Here is a 25,355-nt window from a genome sequence, read left to right as displayed (position 1 = left end):
GCCACCTGCCTCCCAGCACATGGCCAGTGCCTGTAGCAGCACTCAAAATGGCCACCAGCCACATGGCCTGTCCCTCCCCATAAACACCCCCAAAAACCGAAAAACACTGCAAAATCAGCACAATCCCATTCCATCCATGCCCTCCATGATGTTTAAGTTCAAGACAGCCCACACAAAGACTAGGCCCATGCTAGACTCAAATACCCCTGGTGAAAAGGCCACAAGTACAGCCCCAAAAAACGGAAATCGCTGAAAAATCAGCACAATCCCATTCCATCCATGCCCTCCATGATGTTTAAGTTCAAGACAGCCCACAGAAAGACTAGGCCCATGCTAGACTCAAATACCCCTGGTGAAAAGGCCACAAGTACAGCCCCAAAAAACGAAAATCACTGAAAAATCAGCACAATCCCATTCCATCCATGCCCTCCATGATGTTTAAGTTCAAGACAGCCCACAGAAAGACTAGGCCCATGCTAGACTCAAATACCCCTGGTGAAAAGGCCACAAGTACAGCCCCAAAAAACGAAAATCACAGAAAAATCAGCACAATCCCATTCCATCCATGCCCTACATGATGTTTAAGTTCAAGACAGCCCACAGAAAGACTAGGCCCATGCTAGACTCAAATACCCCTGGTGAAAAGGCCACAAGTACAGCCCCAAAAAACGAAAATCACTGAAAAATCAGCGCAATCCCAATCCATCCATGCCCTCCATGATGTTTAAATTCAAGACAACCCACAGAAAGACTAGGCCCATGCAAGACTCACTACCCCTGGGCATAAAGGTTGAAAAGTAGGCAAAATGGTTGCAGGCCTAACAACAAAGCCTGCATTCAAAATGGCCACTTGCCTCCCAGCACATGGCCAGTGCCTGTAGCAGCACTCAAAATGGCCACCAGCCACATGGCCTGTCCCTCCCCATGAACACCCCCAAAAATCGAAAAACACTGCAAAATCAGCACAATCCCATTCCATCCATGCCCTCCATGATGTTTAAGTTCAAGACAGCCCACAGAAAGAATAGGCCCATGCTAGACTCAAATGGGAAGCGCCGCTTACATCGGATATGTCGCATCGCGCTGACAGTGCATCGCTGCTCTTACATCGTGCGCGACCTCACATCGCATGCCGTCAGAACGCATGCAAGTACATCGCATTTCATTCTACATCGTTAAACATTACATCGGAAGACACTTTTGCGAGCAGAATATTTCTTTGTTGAAGACACTTTTGTTTGTTTAAGAACACATCCGGCTTAAACATTACATCGGTAGACAGCAGAATAATTGTTGAAGACACTTTTGTTTACACTTTTTTTACGGGAATAAATACAAAAATAAATAAATAAAATATGTGGTCTGACGGATCGGTTGCCAGACTTTGGTGCTGGCAGACAAGGTTCGAGACTCCACTCATACCAAAAATTGTCTTTATTAGTGGATGCATCATATTTAATAAATAAAATCGACATTGTCTTTATTAAAGGATTGTTTATTAGCGGAATTGTGCGCATTAATGCAGAGACTCCACTCATACCAAAAATTGTCTTTATTAGTGGATGCATCATATTTAATAAATAAAATTGACATTGTCTTTATTAAAGGATTGTTTATTAGCGGAATTGTGCGCATTAATGCTGAGTGGATGCATCATATTTAAAAATTGTCTTTATTAAAGGAAATGTATTACTGCTGAGTGGATGCATCATATTTCATAAATAAAATGGACAATGTCTTTATTAAAGGATTGTTTATTTAAGAATGACACATCCGGCCTTTAAACATTACATCGGAAGACTGAAGACACTTTTGTTATTAGCCGGCACGTACAATACGTCAATAAATAAAAAAATAAATAAATAAAATATGTGGTCTGACGGATCGGTTGCCAGACTTTGGTGCTGGAAGACAAGGTTCGAGCCTCCACTCATACCAAAAATTGTCTTTATTAAAGTAAATGTATCAATGCTGAGTGGATGCATCATATTTAATTAATAAATAAAATGGACATTGTCTTTATTAAAGGATTGTTTATTAGCGGAATTGTGCGCATTAATGCTGAGTGGATGCATCATATTTAAAAATTGTCTTTATTAAAGTAAATGTATTACTGCTCAGTGGATGCATCATATTTAATAAATAAAATGGACAATGTCTTTATTAAAGGATTGTTTATTTAAGAACACTTTTGCGAGAAGACACTTTTGTTTACACTTCTTTTACGGGAATAAATACAAAAATAAATAAATAAAATATGTGGTCTGACGGATCGGTTGCCAGACTTTGGTGCTGGCAGACAAGGTTCGAGACTCCACTCATACCAAAAATTGTCTTTATTAGTGGATGCATCATATTTAATAAATAAAATCGACATTGTCTTTATTAAAGGATTGTTTATTAGCGGAATTGTGCGCATTAATGCTGAGTGGATGCATCATTTTTAAAAATTGTCTTTATTAAAGGAAATGTATTACTGCTGAGTGGATGCATCATATTTCATAAATAAAATGGACAATGTCTTTATTAAAGGATTGTTTATTTAAGAACACTTTTGCGAGAAGACACTTTTGTTTACACTTTTTTTACGGGAATAAATACAAAAATAAATAAATAAAATATGTGGTCTGACGGATCGGTTGCCAGACTTTGGTGCTGGCAGACAAGGTTCGAGACTCCACTCATACCAAAAATTGTCTTTATTAGTGGATGCATCATATTTAATAAATAAAATCGACATTGTCTTTATTAAAGGATTGTTTATTAGCGGAATTGTGCGCATTAATGCAGAGACTCCACTCATACCAAAAATTGTCTTTATTAGTGGATGCATCATATTTAATAAATAAAATCGACATTGTCTTTATTAAAGGATTGTTTATTAGCGGAATTGTGCGCATTAATGCTGAGTGGATGCATCATATTTAAAAATTGTCTTTATTAAAGGAAATGTATTACTGCTGAGTGGATGCATCATATTTCATAAATAAAATGGACAATGTCTTTATTAAAGGATTGTTTATTTAAGAATGACACATCCGGCCTTTAAACATTACATCGGAAGACTGAAGACACTTTTGTTATTAGCCGGCACGTACAATACGTCAATAAATAAAAAAATAAATAAATAAAATATGTGGTCTGACGGATCGGTTGCCAGACTTTGGTGCTGGAAGACAAGGTTCGAGCCTCCACTCATACCAAAAATTGTCTTTATTAAAGTAAATGTATCAATGCTGAGTGGATGCATCATATTTAATTAATAAATAAAATGGACATTGTCTTTATTAAAGGATTGTTTATTAGCGGAATTGTGCGCATTAATGCTGAGTGGATGCATCATTTTTAAAAATTGTCTTTATTAAAGGAAATGTATTACTGCTGAGTGGATGCATCATATTTAATAAATAAAATGGACAATGTCTTTATTAAAGGATTGTTTATTTAATGGGTGGGATGGGTGGATGGATGGATGTGGGTGGGTGGGATGGGTGGATGGATGTGGGTGGGTGGGATGGGTGTATGGGTGATGGTGGATTAATCGATGGATGGGTGGGTGGGTGGGTGGGATGGGTGGATGGATGTGGGTGGGTGGGATGGGTGTATGGGTGATGGTGGATTAATCGATGGATGGGTGGGTGGGTGGGATGGGTGGATGGATGGATGTGGGTGGGTGTGATGGGTGGATGGATGTGGGTGGGTGGGATGGGTGTATGGGTGATGGTGGATTAATCGATGGATGGGTGGGTGGGTGGGATGGGTGGATGGATGTGGGTGGGTGGGATGGGTGTATGGGTGATGGTGGATTAATCGATGGATGGGTGGGTGGGTGGGATGGGTGGATGGATGGATGTGGGTGGGTGGGATGGGTGGATGGATGGATGTGGGTGGGTGTGATGGGTGGATGGGTGATGGTGGGTTAATGGATGAGTGGGTGGGATGGGTGGATGGATGGATGTGGGTGGGTGGGATGGGTGGATGATGGTGGATTAATGGATGAGTGGGTGGGATGGGTGGATGGGTGATGGTGGATTAATGGATGGGTGGGTGGGTGGGATGGGTGGATGGATGGATGTGGGTGGGTGTGATGGGTGTATGGGTGATGGTGGGTTAATGGATGAGTGGGTGGGATGGGTGGATGGATGGATGTGGGTGGGTGTGATGGGTGGATGGGTGATGGTGGGTTAATGGATGAGTGGGTGGGATGGGTGGATGGGTGATGGTGGATTAATGGAGGTGATCTGTAATGTCACATACAAAAATAGACAAGAATCAAGTTTGTACATTTTTATTTGTCAAACACTAATTCAACGTGTGTACATAGTTAATAGTCAAACACAATAAACACTTTTGTACATTTTTATTTGGTAAACACAATAAACACGTTTGTACATTAGGATTTGGTAAACACAATAAATAAGTTTGTACATTTTTATTTGGTTTACATTGCATTGATACAAATTACTTACAGACTTACTAGGTATGTAATAGCCCCAACACAATACAACACATACAAGTGACAACTTTTTTTACCCAAATGAATTAAGCACATGTGCGATGGAAGACAGGTAGTCAGAAGGCACAGAGAAGGGGAAAAGTTTTACTACTGCCAAAAGTCGGACAGACATTTCCTTTGAACGGGGGCAAACACGTGGGTGGAGATTAGCTGCTAAACACTGTGACATTCGCATTTCCTGGAAACTTTGCTCCTTTTTTAAAATCTCAAGAAAACAGTAGAAATTAGGGTGCGGTTTCCCAATACTTTTGTTTAAAGAGTTGTGCCAACCCTCAAGGGCATTGTTTGTCTTTGCTCCTCCCTCTAAGCAGGTCGAGTAGCAGTTCCACCAGTCCACAAGAAAACGTGGTTTCCTCCGGCAACTCGACCTGCTTAGATGCCCAATCCATGTGTCTTCAAAATAATTTAATAATGGTGCCAATTTGTCCTCGTTTACCATAAAATATTCTGACTCTGTAATCGATGTGTAGTAGTCATCTACACTATCAGGAGGAACAAAGCAAAGACCAGCTAGTTTTTTCAGCTCAAACTGCAGTTGACTATCAGACACATAATCCTCAATAAGGGATGTTTTTTGAATTTTGCGCCAAATAGCCTGAGAAAAATGAAAATAACATCCTTGTATTTGGGTATCAATGTACAATTTCTTTACAACATTCATCATGGGTAATTCAAAGTCCATGATTACTTTTCTCGGACTTTTGTTTGGGATTTTAGATTTTACAACTGACAAAAACTCAGTATACGTTGAGGATTGTTTGTCTGGTAATAAACTGTAGACTAAAGGAACTACAATGTCGTTGATGTACCCGTGAATGGTGTAGATTTGAGCGAAAGGGGTGGGCGTGCTTTTAAAGGTCCCATCAAGCATCCACACATCACTGTTCTCCAAGCGGTTAAGATTACGGGGGGTGCTGAATATTAAAATGCGCTTATGACAATTGTCATTGTCATACAGAAGAAACTGTTCCTTTGAAACGGTGACAGAGAGTTCAGCAGGAATTTCAATCTCCCCAAAAGTTTGAGGTGCCACACTTTTTGGATGCTTCGCGAGTTTCTTACGTTGGATCATTCGACGTAAGCTGGGGATGGCAGGCATACTACTAGCCACATGTTCAGTAATATGTTGTGATACCTCCCTTAAAATGGCACCACAAGGGTCATTGGAGTTGCCTGCAATCATTTTCATCTCGTTTATCGACTCTCTAACTTCAATAGCAGTTGCAGAGGCCGAGTGGTTATGCTCTGTGCTTCTTAAAACAGACTCACCCAGAGTAACCGCTCGTCCTCTGCAATGCCTTGAGTAATATTGCACACACTTCCAATGACCCCGTGGCTCAGAATTTCTCTCCTTGCAATATATATAACCGCTGTGTTTCAGTAGGCGATTTCCTCTGCTTGACATGATATATTGCGCCATCTTAGGATCAGACATTTGCTGTAAAAAAAAAAAATGAGATTAGTTCCTAAAGTTTAAGCGATTGCCATTATAAATTACAATCACTTTTATTTTCAAATACATTATTTTATTATAAGACTATAGAATTTGTAACATCAATGCTTGTCAGTGACGTCAATCCCAAACATGTGCCATTTACAAGGCTATAGGTGTCACATTGCACAGAAATACAAGTATTAAGATTGTTAAGGACAAAGCTATTAATGTCACAATATAAAAAAAAAACATTTAGAACAATTTTGTCATGTCCCGGTGAAATAAAGCCAACTTGCCTAATGCGGGACCTATTGCATTGCAAATGCATGTTTACCTTTTGTGCTAATCTGCTGCACTTAGCGTAGAAACCTTAAATATTTGCTGGACTTGCACCTCCGTGACCTTTAAAAATCTGTAACAGGAAGTAAGAAAGAAAGGTTAGCTGTGGCATTATTACTTTGGTCTTTCGACTACACTATTTGCATTTACAAGGCTTTAAAGGTTTTCTATGTTATAAGTACTGTACTACAAAACTACAACGAAACATAGCAATTTTTTTCTGCACATAAAAAAAAAATGTGTTTGCGGTGCAATTATTACACGCCTAATAGACCAAACAGCAAAGACATTCAATTCCATGGTACTATGCAGCACATACCTCCCAGACACTAGTTCGTGTCGTAAGAGTAAATTGGACATTTCATTAATGTACCTCTATCGTTGTTTAACGCTTTGGATGGCCTTCTTCTCAGTTTTGGATAACCACACAAAGCCTCACGGTGGCGACGGGCTATTTTAAGAGGCGAAATAGAGATTAGTCTAACGTTGGGTATATCAAGCCAAGCCAGCAACAATTTATGCAATCACAAAACCCATCCACCAACCCATCCATCCAACAAACCATCCAACCACCAACACACCCACCTGCCATGGTACTATGCGACACTTTTCTTCAAGTGCATTTGGTACATTTGCAAGTTTATTTAATTTCTATCTTTTATGTAACGCGTGTAATTCAACGCAAAGTCCTTATGTTTTGCTGCTTGCAAACGCTCGCGAGGACGTTGCGCCCGATAAACTGCAAAGTTATGAAGAGAAGGTGCGCTCCGTGTCTATGATCAAAGCGGTCTACATGCATGCTGTAAGGCAAATTACCTTTGTTTTCTGCTGCCTGTTGGTGTTCCAAGCTATTTGAAGCACAAAATTAGTGCTGTGTGATGCAGGCAACGACGTGTCGACCACCTGATTTGTGATGATCTAAGAGAAATATGCCAGACAAAAATATGCAATATAAGCAGCTGAAAGTGAGTCATTTATTTAAGCATGAAAGCAAAACGATGTGTGCTTTCCTTGGCTTATAAAGCTACGGGCAGAATGATTCAAATCAGACCCAGATGGAAAGCTTTGCATATACATAAATCGATAATTACATAACAAAGGGCACTGTAAGGCAAATTACCTTTGGTTTATGCTGCCTGTTGATGTTCCAAGATATTTGAAGCACACAATTAGTGCCGGGTGATGCAGCCAACAACGTGACCTCTTGTCCAAGATAGCCTTAACAAAATAAATATCTCAGTTTTAGATATTTACTAGCAAATAAAATACATACAGATTTTATAGTGACGTTTTCGTCCTTCATTTTCTTTGAAGATTCTAATCAGTGGCGTCACTCGGGTTGGTGTTACCCGGCGCGGGTAACTCATGGTGTCACCCCCTCACAACTTACCGGATGGACCATCTCACCCTCTGCCTGCACCATGTCACCTCTGCCTGCACCATCTCCCCTCCGCCTGCACCATCCCTCCCTCTGCCTGCACCATCTCCCCTCCGCCTGCACCATCCCTCCCCTCCGCCTGCACCATCCCTCCCCCTCCCTGCACCATCCCTCCCTCTGCCTGAACCATCTCCCCCCCTGCCTGCACCATCCCTCCCTCTGCCTGAACCATCTCCCCTCCGCCTGCACCATCTCCCCTCCGCCTGCACCATCCCTCCCCTCCGCCTGCACCATATCTCCCCCCGCCTGCACCACCCCTCCCCCTGCCTGCAGCTCTTTTAACCCTTTCCTCGTCGCCTCCCCCCCCTTGGTTTCCCCCTCACAGTTCTCAGCTCTTCACAAACTGACTGAAATAAACTGATTAAATGTGCTTTTGCATTCGTGCAGTGGTATTAAAACAATATGACACTGCTGCCTACGTTCTCACAGGCAGTGAATGTTAAAAATCAATATCACTTTGGCGGACGCGCTAAATATTTTTGCACCCTCAACTTTCATACATTAGCCTTTTTTTCGTTCTGCGCTCCGCTTTGCTTATGAGGTCAGGGTTCAGTGGGTTCTGCCACTTATTAAGCATTTATTTAGCAGAGGACGGTGCACGCGATGGATCGTCATACAACCAATGCCTTCAGAAAATATATTACAAAAAATGTGCTTTGCTATTCGATGTATTTACAAATTGCACTAAGAATAAAGTAAAATTAAACAACATTTTTTGCACAAGTATTTCAGCACAAATATTTTCGAGTTCGATTTTCATTGTTTCCAGGAAATATGCATTCATTTAATACTTAAATGTGCCGAGAATTATCTAGTGCCTGCCTTGATTATTCGTGATAAAAAGTAAATGGGCGCTATGACCTACAAGCACCTTATTTACATACAGCATGCCACGAACGGGTTCTGGGGGGAACACGGGTAGGGACAGAATTCTACACATGAGGAAAGGAGGCCCAGGTCGTGTAACGTTTAACTGCAAAAACCCAAGAATAACATAGGATTTCTATCCGTTTCTCTCTGGTGGAGTACTAGTTTGTGATGCTAAAATATCAATGAATTTGGGCATACAGTAACCTTCGTCACAGGGTAGATTTTCCCATTAAGTGCCAGATTTGGTGCAATAAGTCGTGCACAGTGGACACTATACTAAAGGGTCCATTGCATTAGACCAATGTGCCTGTGTGTGTATTAACTGCTTGCCGAGTTCATTACCTCGCCCAACCTTATGTACCCCCATAGCCCTCTTTTAATTTGCCTGAGGTTAGTCGAGCAAGACAGGCCCCATTATCCTGACGAGACTCTGCAGATGATCGGGGAATTGAAACGGGAATGGAAAAGTGCATCAGGTGGACGGGAAATGAAAACATTAAGCGGACATTATTATTTCTTCTTCCCACAACGAAGTTATCGAGCGCAAAAACGCAGGTTACCGATGTGAATACACCATTTCACTACAGTGAAATGCCTTATCATTTATGCGCACTACAAGAGAGGTAACACAAGTTTCTCACAGGTTTCTTATTGCTAAAGATCAGAACATTAGAAAACAACAAACCACAGTCGCGGAAACACTGCAGACACGCGTGCAGACTTGACAATAACCTAAATTGAACGTTTTCAAACATGAGCCGTGAGGATAAAGGGGGGAGGAGGGAAACATAAAATCCGCTGTGCACTACTACGTGAATAGGCATGAGTGAACACACGGTGGCACAAAACAGATATCACAGGCTACTAGGGGTGCACGAATAACATACAAAGATGAGGGAAATCCAGCGCAATTCGAATCACCTTCTTACAAAACATGTACAATCGGGGTGAGTAGGGAATAAAATGAGTAAGCACGAGCGTACTGCACACTTACCGGTTCCAAAGGATGCAGGTTCCAAAGGATGTCCGCAGGGAAAGACACAGGCACAAATGGCGGAAAAACCGGTGGGCAAGACGATATATACCCCCCCACCCCCCACAAACCCATTGGATAGCAAAATTTGTAACCGATGTGAAACATCGCGTTGTCATGTCGCGCGATGTTATGTCGCCGATGTGACACGCGATCCTGTTTCAAGGCCGCATTTGCGGCGCAACGTCGCGCGATGAGAAAATGGCCGATGTAAGTGCCATTGCGATGTTTTGTCCGCGATGCGAACGTCCGCGAGGACGTTGCACGCGATGGAGCGTCATACAACCGACTCAAATACCCCTGGTGAAAAGGCCACAAGTACAGCCCCAAAAAACGAAAATCACTGAAAAATCAGCACAATCCCATTCCATCCATGCCCTCCATGATGTTTAAGTTCAAGACAGCCCACAGAAAGACTAGGCCCATGCTAGACTCAAATACCCCTGGTGAAAAGGCCACAAGTACAGCCCCAAAAAACGAAAATCACTGAAAAATCAGCACAATCCCAATCCATCCATGCCCTCCATGATGTTTAAATTCAAGACAACCCACAGAAAGACTAGGCCCATGCAAGACTCACTACCCCTGGGCATAAAGGTTGAAAAGTAGGCAAAATGGTTGCAAGCCTAACAACAAAGCCTGCATTCAAAATGGCCACTTGCCTCCCAGCACATGGCCAGTGCCTGTAGCAGCACTCAAAATGGCCACCAGCCACATGGCCTGTCCCTCCCCATGAACACCCCCAAAAATCGAAAAACACTGCAAAATCAGCACAATCCCATTCCATCCATGCCCTCCATGATGTTTAAGTTCAAGACAGCCCACAGAAAGAATAGGCCCATGCTAGACTCAAATACCCCTGGTGAAAAGGCCACAAGTACAGCCCCAAAAAACGAAAATCACTGAAAAATCAGCACAATCCCATTCCATCCATGCCCTCCATGATGTTTAAGTTCAAGACAGCCCACAGAAAGACTAGGCCCATGCTAGACTCAAATACCCCTGGTGAAAAGGCCACAAGTACAGCCCCAAAAAACGAAAATCACTGAAAAATCAGCACAATCCCAATCCATCCATGCCCTCCATGATGTTTAAATTCAAGACAACCCACAGAAAGACTAGGCCCATGCAAGACTCACTACCCCTGGGCATAAAGGTTGAAAAGTAGGCAAAATGGTTGCAAGCCTAACAACAAAGCCTGCATTCAAAATGGCCACTTGCCTCCCAGCACATGGCCAGTGCCTGTAGCAGCACTCAAAATGGCCACCAGCCACATGGCCTGTCCCTCCCCATGAACACCCCCAAAAATCGAAAAACACTGCAAAATCAGCACAATCCCATTCCATCCATGCCCTCCATGATGTTTAAGTTCAAGACAGCCCACAGAAAGACTAGGCCCATGCTAGACTCAAATACCCCTGGTGAAAAGGCCACAAGTACAGCCCCAAAAAACGAAAATCACTGAAAAATCAGCACAATCCCAATCCATCCATGCCCTCCATGATGTTTAAATTCAAGACAACCCACAGAAAGACTAGGCCCATGCAAGACTCACTACCCCTGGGCATAAAGGTTGAAAAGTAGGCAAAATGGTTGCAGGCCTAACAACAAAGCCTGCATTCAAAATGGCCACTTGCCTCCCAGCACATGGTCAGTGCCTGTAGCAGCACTCAAAATGGCCACCAGCCACATGGCCTGTCCCTCCCCATGAACACCCCCAAAAATCGAAAAACACTGCAAAATCAGCACAATCCCATTCCATCCATGCCCTCCATGATGTTTAAGTTCAAGACAGCCCACAGAAAGACTAGGCCCATGCTAGACTCAAATACCCCTGGTGAAAAGGCCACAAGTACAGCCCCAAAAAACGAAAATCACTGAAAAATCAGCACAATCCCATTCCATCCATGCCCTCCATGATGTTTAAGTTCAAGACAGCCCACAGAAAGACTAGGCCCATGCTAGACTCAAATACCCCTGGTGAAAAGGCCACAAGTACAGCCCCAAAAAACGAAAATCACTGAAAAATCAGCACAATCCCAATCCATCCATGCCCTCCATGATGTTTAAATTCAAGACAACCCACAGAAAGACTAGGCCCATGCAAGACTCACTACCCCTGGGCATAAAGGTTGAAAAGTAGGCAAAATGGTTGCAAGCCTAACAACAAAGCCTGCATTCAAAATGGCCACTTGCCTCCCAGCACATGGCCAGTGCCTGTAGCAGCACTCAAAATGGCCACCAGCCACATGGCCTGTCCCTCCCCATGAACACCCCCAAAAATCGAAAAACACTGCAAAATCAGCACAATCCCATTCCATCCATGCCCTCCATGATGTTTAAGTTCAAGACAGCCCACAGAAAGACTAGGCCCATGCTAGACTCAAATACCCCTGGTGAAAAGGCCACAAGTACAGCCCCAAAAAACGAAAATCACTGAAAAATCAGCACAATCCCAATCCATCCATGCCCTCCATGATGTTTAAATTCAAGACAACCCACAGAAAGACTAGGCCCATGCAAGACTCACTACCCCTGGGCATAAAGGTTGAAAAGTAGGCAAAATTGTTGCAGGCCTAACAACAAAGCCTGCATTCAAAATGGCCACTTGCCTCCCAGCACATGGTCAGTGCCTGTAGCAGCACTCAAAATGGCCACCAGCCACATGGCCTGTCCCTCCCCATGAACACCCCCAAAAATCGAAAAACACTGCAAAATCAGCACAATCCCATTCCATCCATGCCCTCCATGATGTTTAAGTTCAAGACAGCCCACAGAAAGACTAGGCCCATGCTAGACTCAAATACCCCTGGTGAAAAGGCCACAAGTACAGCCCCAAAAAACGAAAATCACTGAAAAATCAGCACAATCCCATTCCATCCATGCCCTCCATGATGTTTAAGTTCAAGACAGCCCACAGAAAGACTAGGCCCATGCTAGACTCAAATACCCCTGGTGAAAAGGCCACAAGTACAGTCCCAAAAAACGAAAATCACTGAAAAATCAGCACAATCCCAATCCATCCATGCCCTCCATGATGTTTAAGTTCAAGACAACCCACAGAAAGACTCAGTCCACCCACCACTGAGTACCCCTGGGCAAAAGGCCCCAAAACAGCCCAAAAATCGAAAATTCCAAAATTTTAGTTGCAGCAACTGTAATGCCCCAAACAAACTTACTTGTAAAATTTCTAATCCAACAGTGATCCAAAGAAAGTCAAAAAGGACTCAAATCCAAATATCCAGCAGCATCCACAAAAAGTAATCCTTCCAGCTGCAGATCCAAATGAAAAGTGACCAGGAGATGGACAAAGCACTGGGAGGAGCCTGCTGGACAGGAACAGGAAGTTGAAGACTGTGGGGCACTTCCTTCCTCCCACCCCCTCCCCCCTCCCCAAAATGGACCCCTCGCTAAAAAAGTGCAGGCAAATGTCAACCTAAGGAGTTATTCAGATAAAAATCATCATTTCAAGAAGGTTTATGCCGCTTGCTGGTGGATTTCTTGTGCAGAATTGCAAATTTTATATTTTCGCTTGTGTGAGATTGTTGCTGCTCGCCGCATCTCAAATCTCGCAATTGCGAAGTACCGCGAGACGTGATCTCGCCGTACTCGCGTTGACAAACTCTCGCTGTGCAAGTTGGCAAGCCGCGATGACGTAATCGCGCTCGCCAAATTCCCGCGGGATCACACAGCAAGATCCAAAATGGCGCAGCACTCGCAAAATATAGAGAAAAACAACTCGGCAAGCGATGATAAACGCCGCGCGCCGCAAAAATTGTATCACCAACGACGCGAGCCGCAAAAAAAATCCGCTGCGTGCGAATTTGCGGATTTTGCGGGAAATTCGCAAATCTCGCGGATTGCGAATTTACCGAAAATCTGCAAAATCCGCGAGCGTAACGGATTTTCCGCCCATACTTACACCTTGGTCTTGCCTCCGTTGAGCTTGAGGCAATTGGCGGACATCCAGGCAGCAAGATCTTGCATGCAAGCTCTGAAGATGTCCGCCGAAGGACCGGGCGCACGCGACAGGGAGATGACCAACTGCGTGTCGTCGGCGTAAGACACCATTCGGAGGCCGTAACTCTCTACTAAGGTGGCAATCGGGGCAACATAAAGAATAAAAAGTGTCGGACTCAGGGACGAGCCCTGCGGCACCCCCTGATCCAATGAGATTCGCTCCGAATAATGATCACCTTGCCTCACTTGGAAACTTCGGCCTGTGAGAAATGAGTAGATCCATTCAGCGCTGCCCCTCTCACCCCGCCTTTGTTCAGACACTGTAGCAAGATGGAGTGTGCTACAGTGTCGAACTCCGCGCTGAGGTCTAAGAGGATTAAGGCCATTGTTTGTCCCTCATCAGCCCCTTGCCTAAGGGTTTCGGTAGCCCTAAGAAGGGCAGACTCCGTGGAGTGACGGGGCCGGAACCCGAATTGGGTAGGATGAAGAAGGTTGCTTTCTTCGACAAATTTCATTAGTTGTTTATTTACCACCTTCTCCGCTACCTTAGAAAAATAAGGCAGTAAGGAGATGGGGCGAAGGTTGTCTAGCTTCTCACAACTAATGTTGGGCTTCTTACGGAGGGGAAGCACCACAGCCTGTTTCCAGTCCTCAGGTATGGAGCTGGAGCAGAAGGAGATATCCATCAGGTGTCTGATGTAGGGTTCGAGTGTTTCCAGACTGTCTCCCAACCTTTTTGGTGAGGCGGGATCTCGAGGAGAGCCAGATTTGACAGATCTGCATATTTTAACTAAGTCCACCGATAAGGGGGTGGTGAAATTGAGTAACAGATTTTGATCGGCTTCATCTCTTGAAGACTCTGCTGGCACTACCGCTGCAGGTGGCATATTGGGAAAAGCAGAGTAAATCTTCGACACTTTCTCCCCAAAGTAGTTGGCAATTCGATTGCATGCTGCTACTGAGTGATCTTCGCCTTGAGTGAAGGTTTTTGGGGTGGCCAGGGAATTATATATGCTAAACAGTTCCCTGGCGGAGTTCTCTGCCTCTTGGATTCTGTCGGCATAGTATGTGGCCTTCTCTGTCCGGATCTTATTGTGGTAAGTACGTCTCTTTGCGAGATAGGCCTCTTTCATCCGGACATCATACGCCACTCTCCACTGTCTTTCTGCACGTTTGCAGTCTCTTTTCGTGCAGCGCAGCGCCTCACTAAACCAGGGAGCTGTTCTTTGTCTGTGGACACCTTTTGTTGGCCGACCCAATGGGGCTGTGCAATCGAGGGCAGCCGTGATGCGGTCATTGAGCAATTTATTTGCCGTCGCAATGTCATTGCCTCCTGGGGGTCCTTCCACAGTAAGAGTCTTGTTAAACTCTTGCAGGGAGAATTTTGCCCACCTGCGTCGAGAGTAGTTGAGTGGGGTAGGGACGATAGCTTTATATTTGGGCAAATAGATAATAAATGGAACATAAAAGTGATCTGTCCAGGGCAGGGGAACTGGGGGAGCAACTAAGACATCCTCCCAGTTAGCAAATATTGGGTCTAGCAAGTGCCCATGATTGTGTGTAGGAAGCTGCCCCTTCAGCTCTAACTGTAGGGTGTGAAGTTCATCACGGAACTCCACCGCTACTTTATCTGATAAGTCTTCCAGGTGTGTATTTAAGTCACCTAGCAGCAGGAACTTGTCCCTCCTGATCGCAGTTTCTGTGACACACTCTAAAAGACTGCCTTTGAATCTGGACATAATGCATCCTACTGTTCCTTCTGTGTCAAAGGATTGTCTATGGAAGAGAAATACATTATCTGTCATGTTTCAGTCGGGCGCCCTCTTTCCCCGATCACCTGGTGGGTGTGGTGCATGCTGATCTTCACTCATGCGGAAGTGAGTTTCCTCACTTCCGTGTTGCTGGCGGTTAGCGGTTCAACTTTCTGCTGAACCGCTGCAACGTCACTCAGCGCTTCAGAGGGAGCAGGAGTGCTGCCCATTCTTCCAGCACTTCGGATTTATGCTCGTGCCTGGACAGACGACTTCTTCGCCACAGGACGCCTTGAAGGTATTTCGGGGTTGCGCAGGAGCGCTGCCCATTATTCCTGGTACTTTGTTTCTCGGGGCTGCGCAGGAGCGCTGCCCATTCTTCCTGGTGCTTTTGTTTTACTTGCCTCTTATCCTGACTGCATACTGGATACCACTCTCAGCCTATGCGTGCATACGAGAAGGGCCTAATAATGCCTCATGCTACTTTGCGGAGACCTGCTACGTTTCCTGGGGGTTTAGTTAGTAGGCGACTGGTTCCACAGGAAGCCTACCCTTTGCCACATCACGCCGGAGCACTAGTTTTTGTGCTTCTTTGTTTGTATTACCTTTGGTATATGCCACACCACGCAGTGGCGCTTGTTTTTGGTTTCTCTATACCGCACTGGAGCGCTTGTTTTTTGGGTTCTTCTTATTTGCGCAGGAGAGCTTGTTACTTTGGTGTGCATTTCCAGGAGCGCGTATTACTTTGGTGTGATTTGCGCAGGAGCGCTTATTACTTTGGTGTGCATTGCGCAGGAGCGCTTATTACATTGGTGTGCATTGTGCAGGAGTGCCTTTCTGCTCTTTTTAGCAATGGCTTCAGAACATATGATGTCCAGTTATGAGGTAACCACTGCCTTCCGGATGAGTGTATGTTAGTGACCGGAAGAGGGTTTGTCTGTGCTGAATCTAACAGGTGTTCCCTAATAGGTGTTCCCTTGTCTCTAAGTGTGGGCGCAAAATATGTTACTTTCGCGGATTTTCCGTAAATCCGAAATCCGCGAACGCTCGCAAATTTACCGAAAATCCGCAAATTCGCACGCAGCGGATTTTTTTTTCTTGGTGATACAATTTTGCGGCGCGCTGCGTTTACTTACCGTCATTCAGCGTTTGCCGAGTTGTTTTTCTCGATATTTTGCGAGTGCTGCGCCATTTTGGATCTTGCTGCGGGATCCCGCAGGAATTTGGCGAGCGCGATTACGTCACCACGGCTTGCCAACTTGCACAGCGAGAGTTTGTCAACGCGAGTACGCCGTGATCACGTATCGCGGGACTTCGTAATTGCGAGCTTGTAGATGCGGCGAGCAGCAACAATCTCGCACTCGCAAAAATACAAAATTTGCAATTCTGCACAAGAAATCCACCAGCAAGCAGCATAAACCTTCTGGAAATGATGATTTTTATCTGAATAACTCCTCAGGTTGACATTTGCCTGCACTTTTTTTGCGAGGAGTCCATTTTGGGGAGGGGGGGTGGTGGGAGGAAGGAAGTGCCCCACAGTCTTCAACTTCCTGTTCCTGTCCAGCAGGCTCCTCCCAGTGCTTTGTCCATCTCCTGGTCACTTTTCATTTGGATCTGGAGCTGGAAGGATTACTTTTTGTGGATGCTGCTGGATATTTGGATTTGAGGCCTTTTTGACTTTCTTTGGATCACTTTTGGATTAGAAATTTCACAAGTAAGTTTGTTTGGGGCATTACAGTTGCTGCAACTACAATTTTGGAATTTTCGTTTTTTAGGCTGTTTTGGGGGCTTTTGCCCAGGGGTACTCAGTGGTGGGTGCACTGAGTCTTTCTGTGTGGTGTTTTGAATTTAAACATCATGGTGGGGCAGGATGGCTTGGGATTGTGCTGATTTTTCTGTGTTTTTCGATTTTTTGGGGTGTTCATGGGGACAGGCCATGTGGGTGGGGGCCATTTTGAGTGCTGCTACAGGCCCTGGCCATGTGCTGGGAGGGAGGGGGCCATTTTGAATGCAGGCAGTGTTGTTAGGCCTGCAACCATTTTGCCTAGTTTTCAACCTTTATGCCCAGGGGTAGTGAGTGTTGCATGGGCCTAGTCTTTCTGTGGGGTGTCTTGAATTTAAACATCATGGAGGGCCTGGATGGTTTGGGATTGTGCTGATTTTTCTGTGATTTTCGTTTTCTTGGGCCTGTTGTTGTTGCCTTTTCACCAGGGGTAGTGAGTGTTGCATGGGCCTAGTCTTTCTGTGGGTTGTCTTGAATTTAAACATCATGGAGGGGCTGGATGGCTTGGGATTGTGCTGATTTTTCTGTGATTTTCGTTTTTTTGGGGTGTTCATGGGGACAGGCCATGTGGGTGGGGGCCATTTTGAGTGCTGCTACAGGCCCTGGCCATGTGCTGGGAGGGAGGGGGCCATTTTGAATGCAGGCAGTGTTGTTAGGCCTTCAACCATTTTGCCTAGTTTTCAACCTTTATGCCCAGGGGTAGTGAGTGTTGCATGGGCCTAGTCTTTCTGTGGGTTGTCTTGAATTTAAACATCATGGAGGGGCTGGATGGCTTGGGATTGTGCTGATTTTTCTGTGATTTTCGTTTTCTTGGGGTGTTCATGGGGACAGGTCATGTGGGTGGGGGCCATTTTGAGTGCTGCTACAGGCCCTGGCCATGTGCTGGGAGGGAGGGGGCCATTTTGAATGCAGGCAGTGTTGTTAGGCCTGCAACCATTTTGCCTAGTTTTCAACCTTTATGCCCAGGGGTAGTAAGTGTTGCATGGGTCTAGTCTTTCTGTGGGTTGTCTTGAATTTAAACATCATGGAGGGGCTGGATGGCATGGGATTGTGCTGATTTTTCTGTGATTTTCGTTTTTTTGGGGTGTTCATGGGGACAGGCCATGTGGGTGGGGGCCATTTTGAGTGCTGCTACAGGCCCTGGCCATGTGCTGGGAAGGAGGGGGCCATTTTGAATGCAGGCAGTGTTGTTAGGCCTGCAACCATTTTGCCTAGTTTTCAACCTTTATGCCCAGGGGTAGTGAGTGTTGCATGGGCCTAGTCTTTCTGTGGGGTGTCTTGAAGTTAAACATCATGGAGGGCCTGGATGGTTTGGGATTGTACTGATTTTTCTGTGATTTTTGTTTTTCGGGCCTGTTGTTGTGGCCTTTTCACCAGGGGTAGTGAGTGTTGCATGGGCCTAGTCTTTCTGTGGGTTGTCTTGAATTTAAACATCATGGAGGGGCTGGATGGCTTGGGATTGTGCTGATTTTTCTGTGATTTTCATTTTTTTGGGGTGTTCATGGGGACAGGCCATGTGGGTGGGGGCCATTTTGAGTGCTGCTACAGGCCCTGGCCATGTGCTGGGAAGGAGGGGGCCATTTTGAATGCAGGCAGTGTTGTTAGGCCTGCAACCATTTTGCCTAGTTTTCAACCTTTATGCCCAGGGGTAGTGAGTGTTGCATGGGCCTAGTCTTTCTGTGGGTTGTCTTGAATTTAAACATCATGGAGGGGCTGGATGGCTTGGGATTGTGCTGATTTTTCTGTGATTTTCGTTTTTTTGGCCTGTTGGTGTGGCCTTTTCACCAGGGGTAGTGACTAGTGAGTGTTGCATGGGCCTAGTCTTTCTGTGGGGTGTCTTGTATTTAAACATCATGGAGGGCATGGGATTGTGCTGATTTTTCTGTGATTTTCGTTTTTTTGGGGTGTTCATGGGGACTGGCCATGTGGGTGGGGGCCATTTTGAGTGCTGCTACAGGCCCTGGCCATGTGCTGGGAGGGAGGGGGCCATTTTGAATGCAGGCAGTGTTGTTAGGCCTGCAACCATTTTGCATAGTTTTCAACCTTTATGCCCATGGGTAGTGAGTGTTGCATGGGCCTAGTCTTTCTGTGGGTGTCTTGAATTTAAACATCATGGAGGGCCTGGATGGTTTGGGATTGTGCTGATTTTTCTGTGTTTTTCGATTTTTTGGGGTGTTCATGGGGACAGGCCATATGGGTGGGGGCCATTTTGAGTGCTGCTACAGGCCCTGGCCATGTGCTGGGAGGGAGGGGGCCATTTTGAATGCAGGCAGTGTTGTTAGGCCTGCAACCATTTTGCCTAGTTTTCAACCTTTATGCCCAGGGGTAGTGAGTGTTGCATGGGCCTAGTCTTTCTGTGGGTTGGCTTGAATTTAAACATCATGGAGGGGCTGGATGGCTTGGGATTGTGCTGATTTTTCTGTGATTTTCGTTTTTTTGGCCTGTTGGTGTGGCCTTTTCACCAGGGGTAGTGACTAGTGAGTGTTGCATGGGCCTAGTCTTTCTGTGGGGTGTCTTGAATTTAAACATCATGGAGGGCATGGGATTGTGCTGATTTTTCTGTGATTTTCGTTTTTTTGGGGTGTTCATGGGGACTGGCCATGTGGGTGGGGGCCATTTTGAGTGCTGCTACAGGCCCTGGCCATGTGCTGGGAGGGAGGGGGCCATTTTGAATGCAGGCAGTGTTGTTCGGCCTGCAACCATTTTGCCTAGTTTTCAACCTTCATGCCCAGGGGTAGTGAGTGTTGCATGTGCCTAGTCTTTCTGTGGGGTGTCTTGAATTTAAACATCATGGAGGGCCTGGATGGTTTGGGATTGTGCTGATTTTTCTGTGATTTTCGTTTTTTTGGCCTGTTGTTGTGGCCTTTTCACCAGGGGTAGTGACTAGTGAGTGTTGCATGGGCCTAGTCTTTCTGTGGGGTGTCTTGAATTTAAACATCATGGAGAGCATGGGATTGTGCTGATTTTTCTGTTTTTTTTAGATTTTTTTGGGGTGTATAACTGAACTGATGTTCCTCTGTCTTCCATTGCTTTTAGGTGCACAAGACTCAATAGAACCACCAGTGCCAGGAAGAAGTCCTGCAGCGGTGTGTGTGTGCAGCATAACGTCACATGACGTCACGTCTGGCCACAGACAACTCTGCAACTCGTGCAACTGCGGCCTGCTGTTCTGACCTGCTCTGAAGAAGATGGCCCCAAAAAAAGTTCTCCGTAGCTCCTCTAGCAAGAAAGTTGCCAGTAAGGAGCAGAAGAAGCAAGTTACCAAGGAGGCTGGTGTGCCGGCCGCCGTGTTTTTTGGGAGTAAAAAAAAAGTACGCCTGCAGCAGTAGCGGGATCTGCTGGGGACCAAGCTGGGAGCAGCACCCCCGCTCCATTGGGCTCAGTGCCTCCACCACCACCACCACGCCAACTTAAGTCCAAGCCCTTGAGTGCTGCAGAGGCAGTCAGTGTACTTCTTTAATCACCATCGACCAGTGATGTTGGCTCATCGCAAGAAAGTAGCAGCAATGTCCCTGAATCAACACAGGTTGTTGTAACTCATCTGACAAGTGTTGAACAACCACAGCCGCAACAACAACCACATGTGCAAGTACAAGCCCAAGTACATGTGGAAGGAGAGGCAGCGCAAGGAGATGCGCAAGCAGAGGTGCATGGAGGGTCACAAGTGCCCACAATAATTGTTCCTCCCGAAGTAGGGGCACATCAGGAAATCGACAATCAAGCGGAGGTATCATTTGAGGAAGCCATTCCTCCTGATGATCATTCATTGTCTTCCACATCCCTAGCAAGGAAAAGATCAAGGTTGGTGTCTACATCTTCTTCAAGCCCACCTCCTTCTGATGATACGGATCCCAATTGGGAACCAGCACCACTGCCGTCTGAGAGTGAGGCACACCATGATCTGACAAGGGTACTTAAGCGTAAAAGGAAGGTCCTCGAAAAACTCATAGTTATGGAGTGTGATGAGACTCAACAAGAAGTGCCGGATACTCCTGCTGATGAAGACTCTCACGACGACGACGCAGTCATCATAAAGGTCACTGCAGCCCCAGCGGGCAGGCAGCAAAAAGACATTTTGACCCTAGCCCGAGAAGCTGCTGAGTGTGATGATGTTGTCGACGAGGTGGCAATGGATGAAACACCACAATCATTGGAGTTAACTAGTACACCAACACCTACCGCTTCCATATTTCTTAGTCGCCAGAAGGGACCTCCATCCACCTCGACCTCAATTAGTGGTGGTGAAAGTGCAAAACGTACTGAAGTTCGGCAATCCACATCCTCCACTTCATCTGGCATTAGCAGCAGGACCACCACCACCAGTATCGCCGCCTCCTCCGGCCCCCAAAGACATTTCAAGTCCGCAGTTTGGGACTTCTTTAGTGTTTGCCCAAAAAAGGAAAACTTTGCCATTTGTAGCATTTGTAAGTTGGCAGTTAGTCGTGGTAAGTTTGGTTCCAACTATGGTACCGGAGGCTAGAGGGGTCATCTTGAAAGAAAGCACGCTGTCAAATGGTTTGCGCACCTACAGGTGATCAAGGAAGCCCGAATTGCACGTAATGCTGTTTCATCTGATGATGACGAGGAGGAAGAAGACGTGTCAAACACTTCACTTACACCCAGTACCCCTGTCAGCGGCACACCCCATGTGAGCCACACTAAGAGTGTAGGAGAGAGTGAGACACCCATGCGAAAAAGTTCATCAGCGAGCTTAACTGGGTCGAAGATATCATCATCATCATCATCATCCCGTAAATGCTTGGTCCAGGGCAACATTAAAAAGATGCTGTTTACAGAAGCGCAATATGAACGCAACCACCCACTGATGCATCTGTATAACACTAAGCTGGCTAAAATGCTAGCTTTGGACCTTCTCCCTTTTTCTTTTGTAGAAGGTGTTGGTTTTCTAGAATTAGTGGCAGCGCTCTGCCCTAAATGGAAGGTTCCTAGCCGGTTCTATTTTGCCAGAGTTGCAGTTCCAGCACTACATGAAGATGTGCTGGAGGTGATTGGGGCAGCTTTGCAGAAGAGTGCTGTTCACACTATACATCTGACAACAGACATGTGGACCAGTGGCGCAGGCGCTGATTACATGTGCATCACTGCACACTGGGTCTCTTTTTCAAGGGTTAAAGCAAAGCTAAACGCAGGTGCTGACCCGGACCAAGTTTTGAAAGCTGCTCGGTTTGGTTTGGAGAAACGTCACGCAGCACAAAACATTTTGGATGAGTTTAACACAAAGGTCCTTGACTGGCTGTCCCCCCAAAAACGCCAGATTGGTTATGTTTCCACGGATGATGGCTCCAATGTAGTTAAGGCCATGGAGCTGGGTCAGTATTTCAGAGTGCCGTGTTTGGCGCACTGTATAAACCTGGTTGTCAAAAAATTCTTGAGTGAGAAAGACAGTCCAGCGTACGAGGTAGTGGACACCTGCCGAAAAATGTGCAACCATTTCAGCCATTCTTTTAAGGCCCGGAAGCATCTGAGGAGCCTGCTACATGAACGTCGAATGCTAGTGAAAGCACTCATCCAGGAGGTGGCAACACGTTGGAACTCAACCTTCTACATGCTTGAGCGTCTGTATGAGCAGTATACGGTACTCGATCACTATTTCTTAAAACAGGGTACAGCTCAGAAGGACCTGAGGATGGGTGCGGCGCAATGGGACATAGTTAAAAGCCTGACACTCATGCTTCGTCCTTTTGAGGTCTTCACGCGTGCAGTCAGCAAGGAGGACTGTAATTTGGGAAAAGCTATCCCATTGTTGTACATGCTGGAGCACCAACGGAAGGAGTTGTCTTCTGTGTTTCAAAAAGATGAAAAAAACAAAAACCCTTTTGTTTTTGATGAGAAATTATTAGAGCGCCTACAAGGTGATGAGCGTCTTCAAATGATCCACTCACACCAGCATTACATTTGTGCTACTATTCTGGATCCACGCTACAAAAAGGCGCTGGCAGGCCGAGCATTCTTTCCTTTTGCTGATGAAGTTTTTACAAAGTACAAACGTTGGCTAGCCATGTCAGCCAAGAGGTTTGAAAGAGAACGGCAGAAAATTGATGGAAAAGGCAGTACATCAGCATCAGCATCAGCAGGCCACCCCCAGTCAAAACAATCCACTTCTGCACCTGTGGCTGTGGCACAAGTGACCTCTCAGCCGTTAAAGACACCGGCAACCGGATCATCTGCACCAGACACAACAGTAACATTGGATGCTGAAGAGGATTGGCTAAATCGGCTTGGGTTTGGTTCTCAAAAGGTCACAGCAAAAGCTAGGCAAAGTGGAGGAACCTTGGAGGACCTCGAGTCGATGGTGCAGGACTATCTGAATGACTCAACAGAGGTCTATGTTAATGCTGAACCATTGGCGTATTGGCATGGGAAAAAAGAATTGTGGCCACAGCTCTCCAACCTGGCTTTAAACTACTTGTCTTGCCCACTCGCAAGCGTGTCTTCTGAACGTGTTTTCAGTGCTGCTGGTGGCATTGTAACTCCCAAACGGAGCCGCCTCTTGCCCAAAAATGTGGAGAGGTTAATAATGATCAAGATGAATCAGCACCTCATACCACCAAATTATAAAGTACGAGAAAGCACGCCGCATGAAGACGAGGAGGACAGCAACGTAGATATGGGAATTTGTTCTCTGTTCGGTGACACTGACCTCACCCTGCCTGAATTCGCAGAGTATGATGACAAACTCTTATTCTTATTCCCTGACACCGAGCCCTGAAAATGAGACAATGAATCAATAACTTTCTTTTTCGTCCTTATTCACTTTTATTCCTGTGTGTCTGTCTTTCTTTGTTGTGCACAGTTAATATAATTCAAACTTTAATCACCTAATCACAAAAGCAAGCCCATCAGCAGAACTGTCTTCACTTGTTTGCTTATTGATTTGAAGGTGCCGCAGTCTGCATTCCTCAGGTTCACAAGTTCAGAAGAACATGCTCCTCTATCCTCCTCCTCCAGACTCCTATTTCAATCAAAGCAGAGGGCTGGATTACGCCCAATGAAGAAAGACTCAGCACTTGTGGGGGTGTTCTACTTCTTTGCGGGTGAGTTGACGGCTCTGGGGCCATTGCTGGGAAGCTCCAATACCGGATAAAAGTGGTTTGGACCAAATCGGAGGGGGAATTTTTTTAGTGTTTTTGCTGACTTGCTTGCCTTTGAGGTGCTCTTTGGGGGTGAGTTTTCGGGTCTGGGAGCACTGCTGGGACAGTCTAATCTTGATTGCATTTGCTTTTCAGGAAATCCGTAGTGGAAAACGGTATGAGATTTTGCTTTTGGGCTGTTTGGGGGTGTTGTGCTTTTTGGCGGGTGGGTTGGCGGGTCTTGGGGCATTCCTGGGAAGGTCTAATACCGGATAGAAGTGGTTGGGACAAAATCCACGGTGATTTTTTTGTTGTTGCTATTTCTGACATTTTGCTCAATGTAGCGTTTTCGGGGGCCTGTTTGGGGGGCTTCCTGGTGTTTGTGGGTGGGTTTCGGGGTCTGGGAGCACTGCTGGCTATGGATACTTTAGTTTGCAAGAGGTTTGAAGCAAATCCATGGTGGCAGAGGGGAGTTAGGGCCTAGCTGCAGAGCGCGCGCGGAGTGATTTGGGAAATTGGCAAAAAAATGACTAAGTCCCCATTTTTGTACTTTTGCCCTTTGGCTGTTTGGGGTTCTTCTACTCGTTTTCTCCTGGGTTGACGGCTCTGGGGCCTTGCTAGGAAGCTCTAATACCGGATAAAAGTGGTTTGGACCAAATCGGAGGCGGAATTTTGTGTGTGTTTTTGCTGACTTGCTTGCCTTTGAGGTGCTCTTTGGGGGGGTTCCGGGTGTTTGTGGGTGAGTTTTGGGGTCTGGGAGCACTGCTGGGACAGTCTAATCTTGATTGCATTTGCTTTTCAGGAAATCCGTGGTGGAAAACTGGAGTTATGGCCTAGCTGCACAGCGCGTTTGGACCGAAGGCCGAGAAATATTGTAAGTATGAGATTTTGCTTTTGGGCTGTTTGGGGGTGTTGTGCTTTTTGGCGGGTGGGTTGGCGGGACTTGGGGCATTCCTGGGAAGGTCTAATACCGGATAGAAGTGGTTGGGACAAAATCCATAAGGAAAAGCCTTTTGGCACTTTTTGTAACTTAGGGTTCGTTAGGGTTAGCCCTAACAGCAGGATTGCATGTGTTTTGGGGTGTTCTAGATTCTTGCAACTGAGTTCTGGGGTCTTAGAGCACTTGTGAGAATTTGTAA

At 45.7% G+C, this 25,355-nt stretch overlaps 1 protein-coding gene across 1 annotated transcript; it reads right to left on the bottom strand.

Annotated features, from left to right (window-relative positions):
* Positions 1 to 4,529: 4,529 nt before the first annotated feature.
* Positions 4,530 to 15,396, bottom strand: LOC147726932 (uncharacterized). Its single transcript, XM_086963541.1, has 3 exons — positions 14,464 to 15,396; positions 7,107 to 7,208; positions 4,530 to 5,954 (listed from the first exon to the last, which is right to left on the bottom strand). Exons 1-3 carry the CDS (start codon positions 15,394 to 15,396, stop codon positions 4,530 to 4,532), a joined length of 2,460 nt encoding a protein of 819 aa, XP_086819667.1.
* Positions 15,397 to 25,355: the final 9,959 nt, after the last annotated feature.

The sequence above is a fragment of the Lissotriton vulgaris genome, chromosome 3_1 (assembly GCF_964263255.1).
Source record: "Lissotriton vulgaris chromosome 3_1, aLisVul1.2, whole genome shotgun sequence".
Taxonomy (NCBI): Eukaryota; Metazoa; Chordata; class Amphibia; order Caudata; family Salamandridae; genus Lissotriton; species Lissotriton vulgaris.
This window is presented reverse-complemented; position numbering and strand designations above follow the sequence as displayed.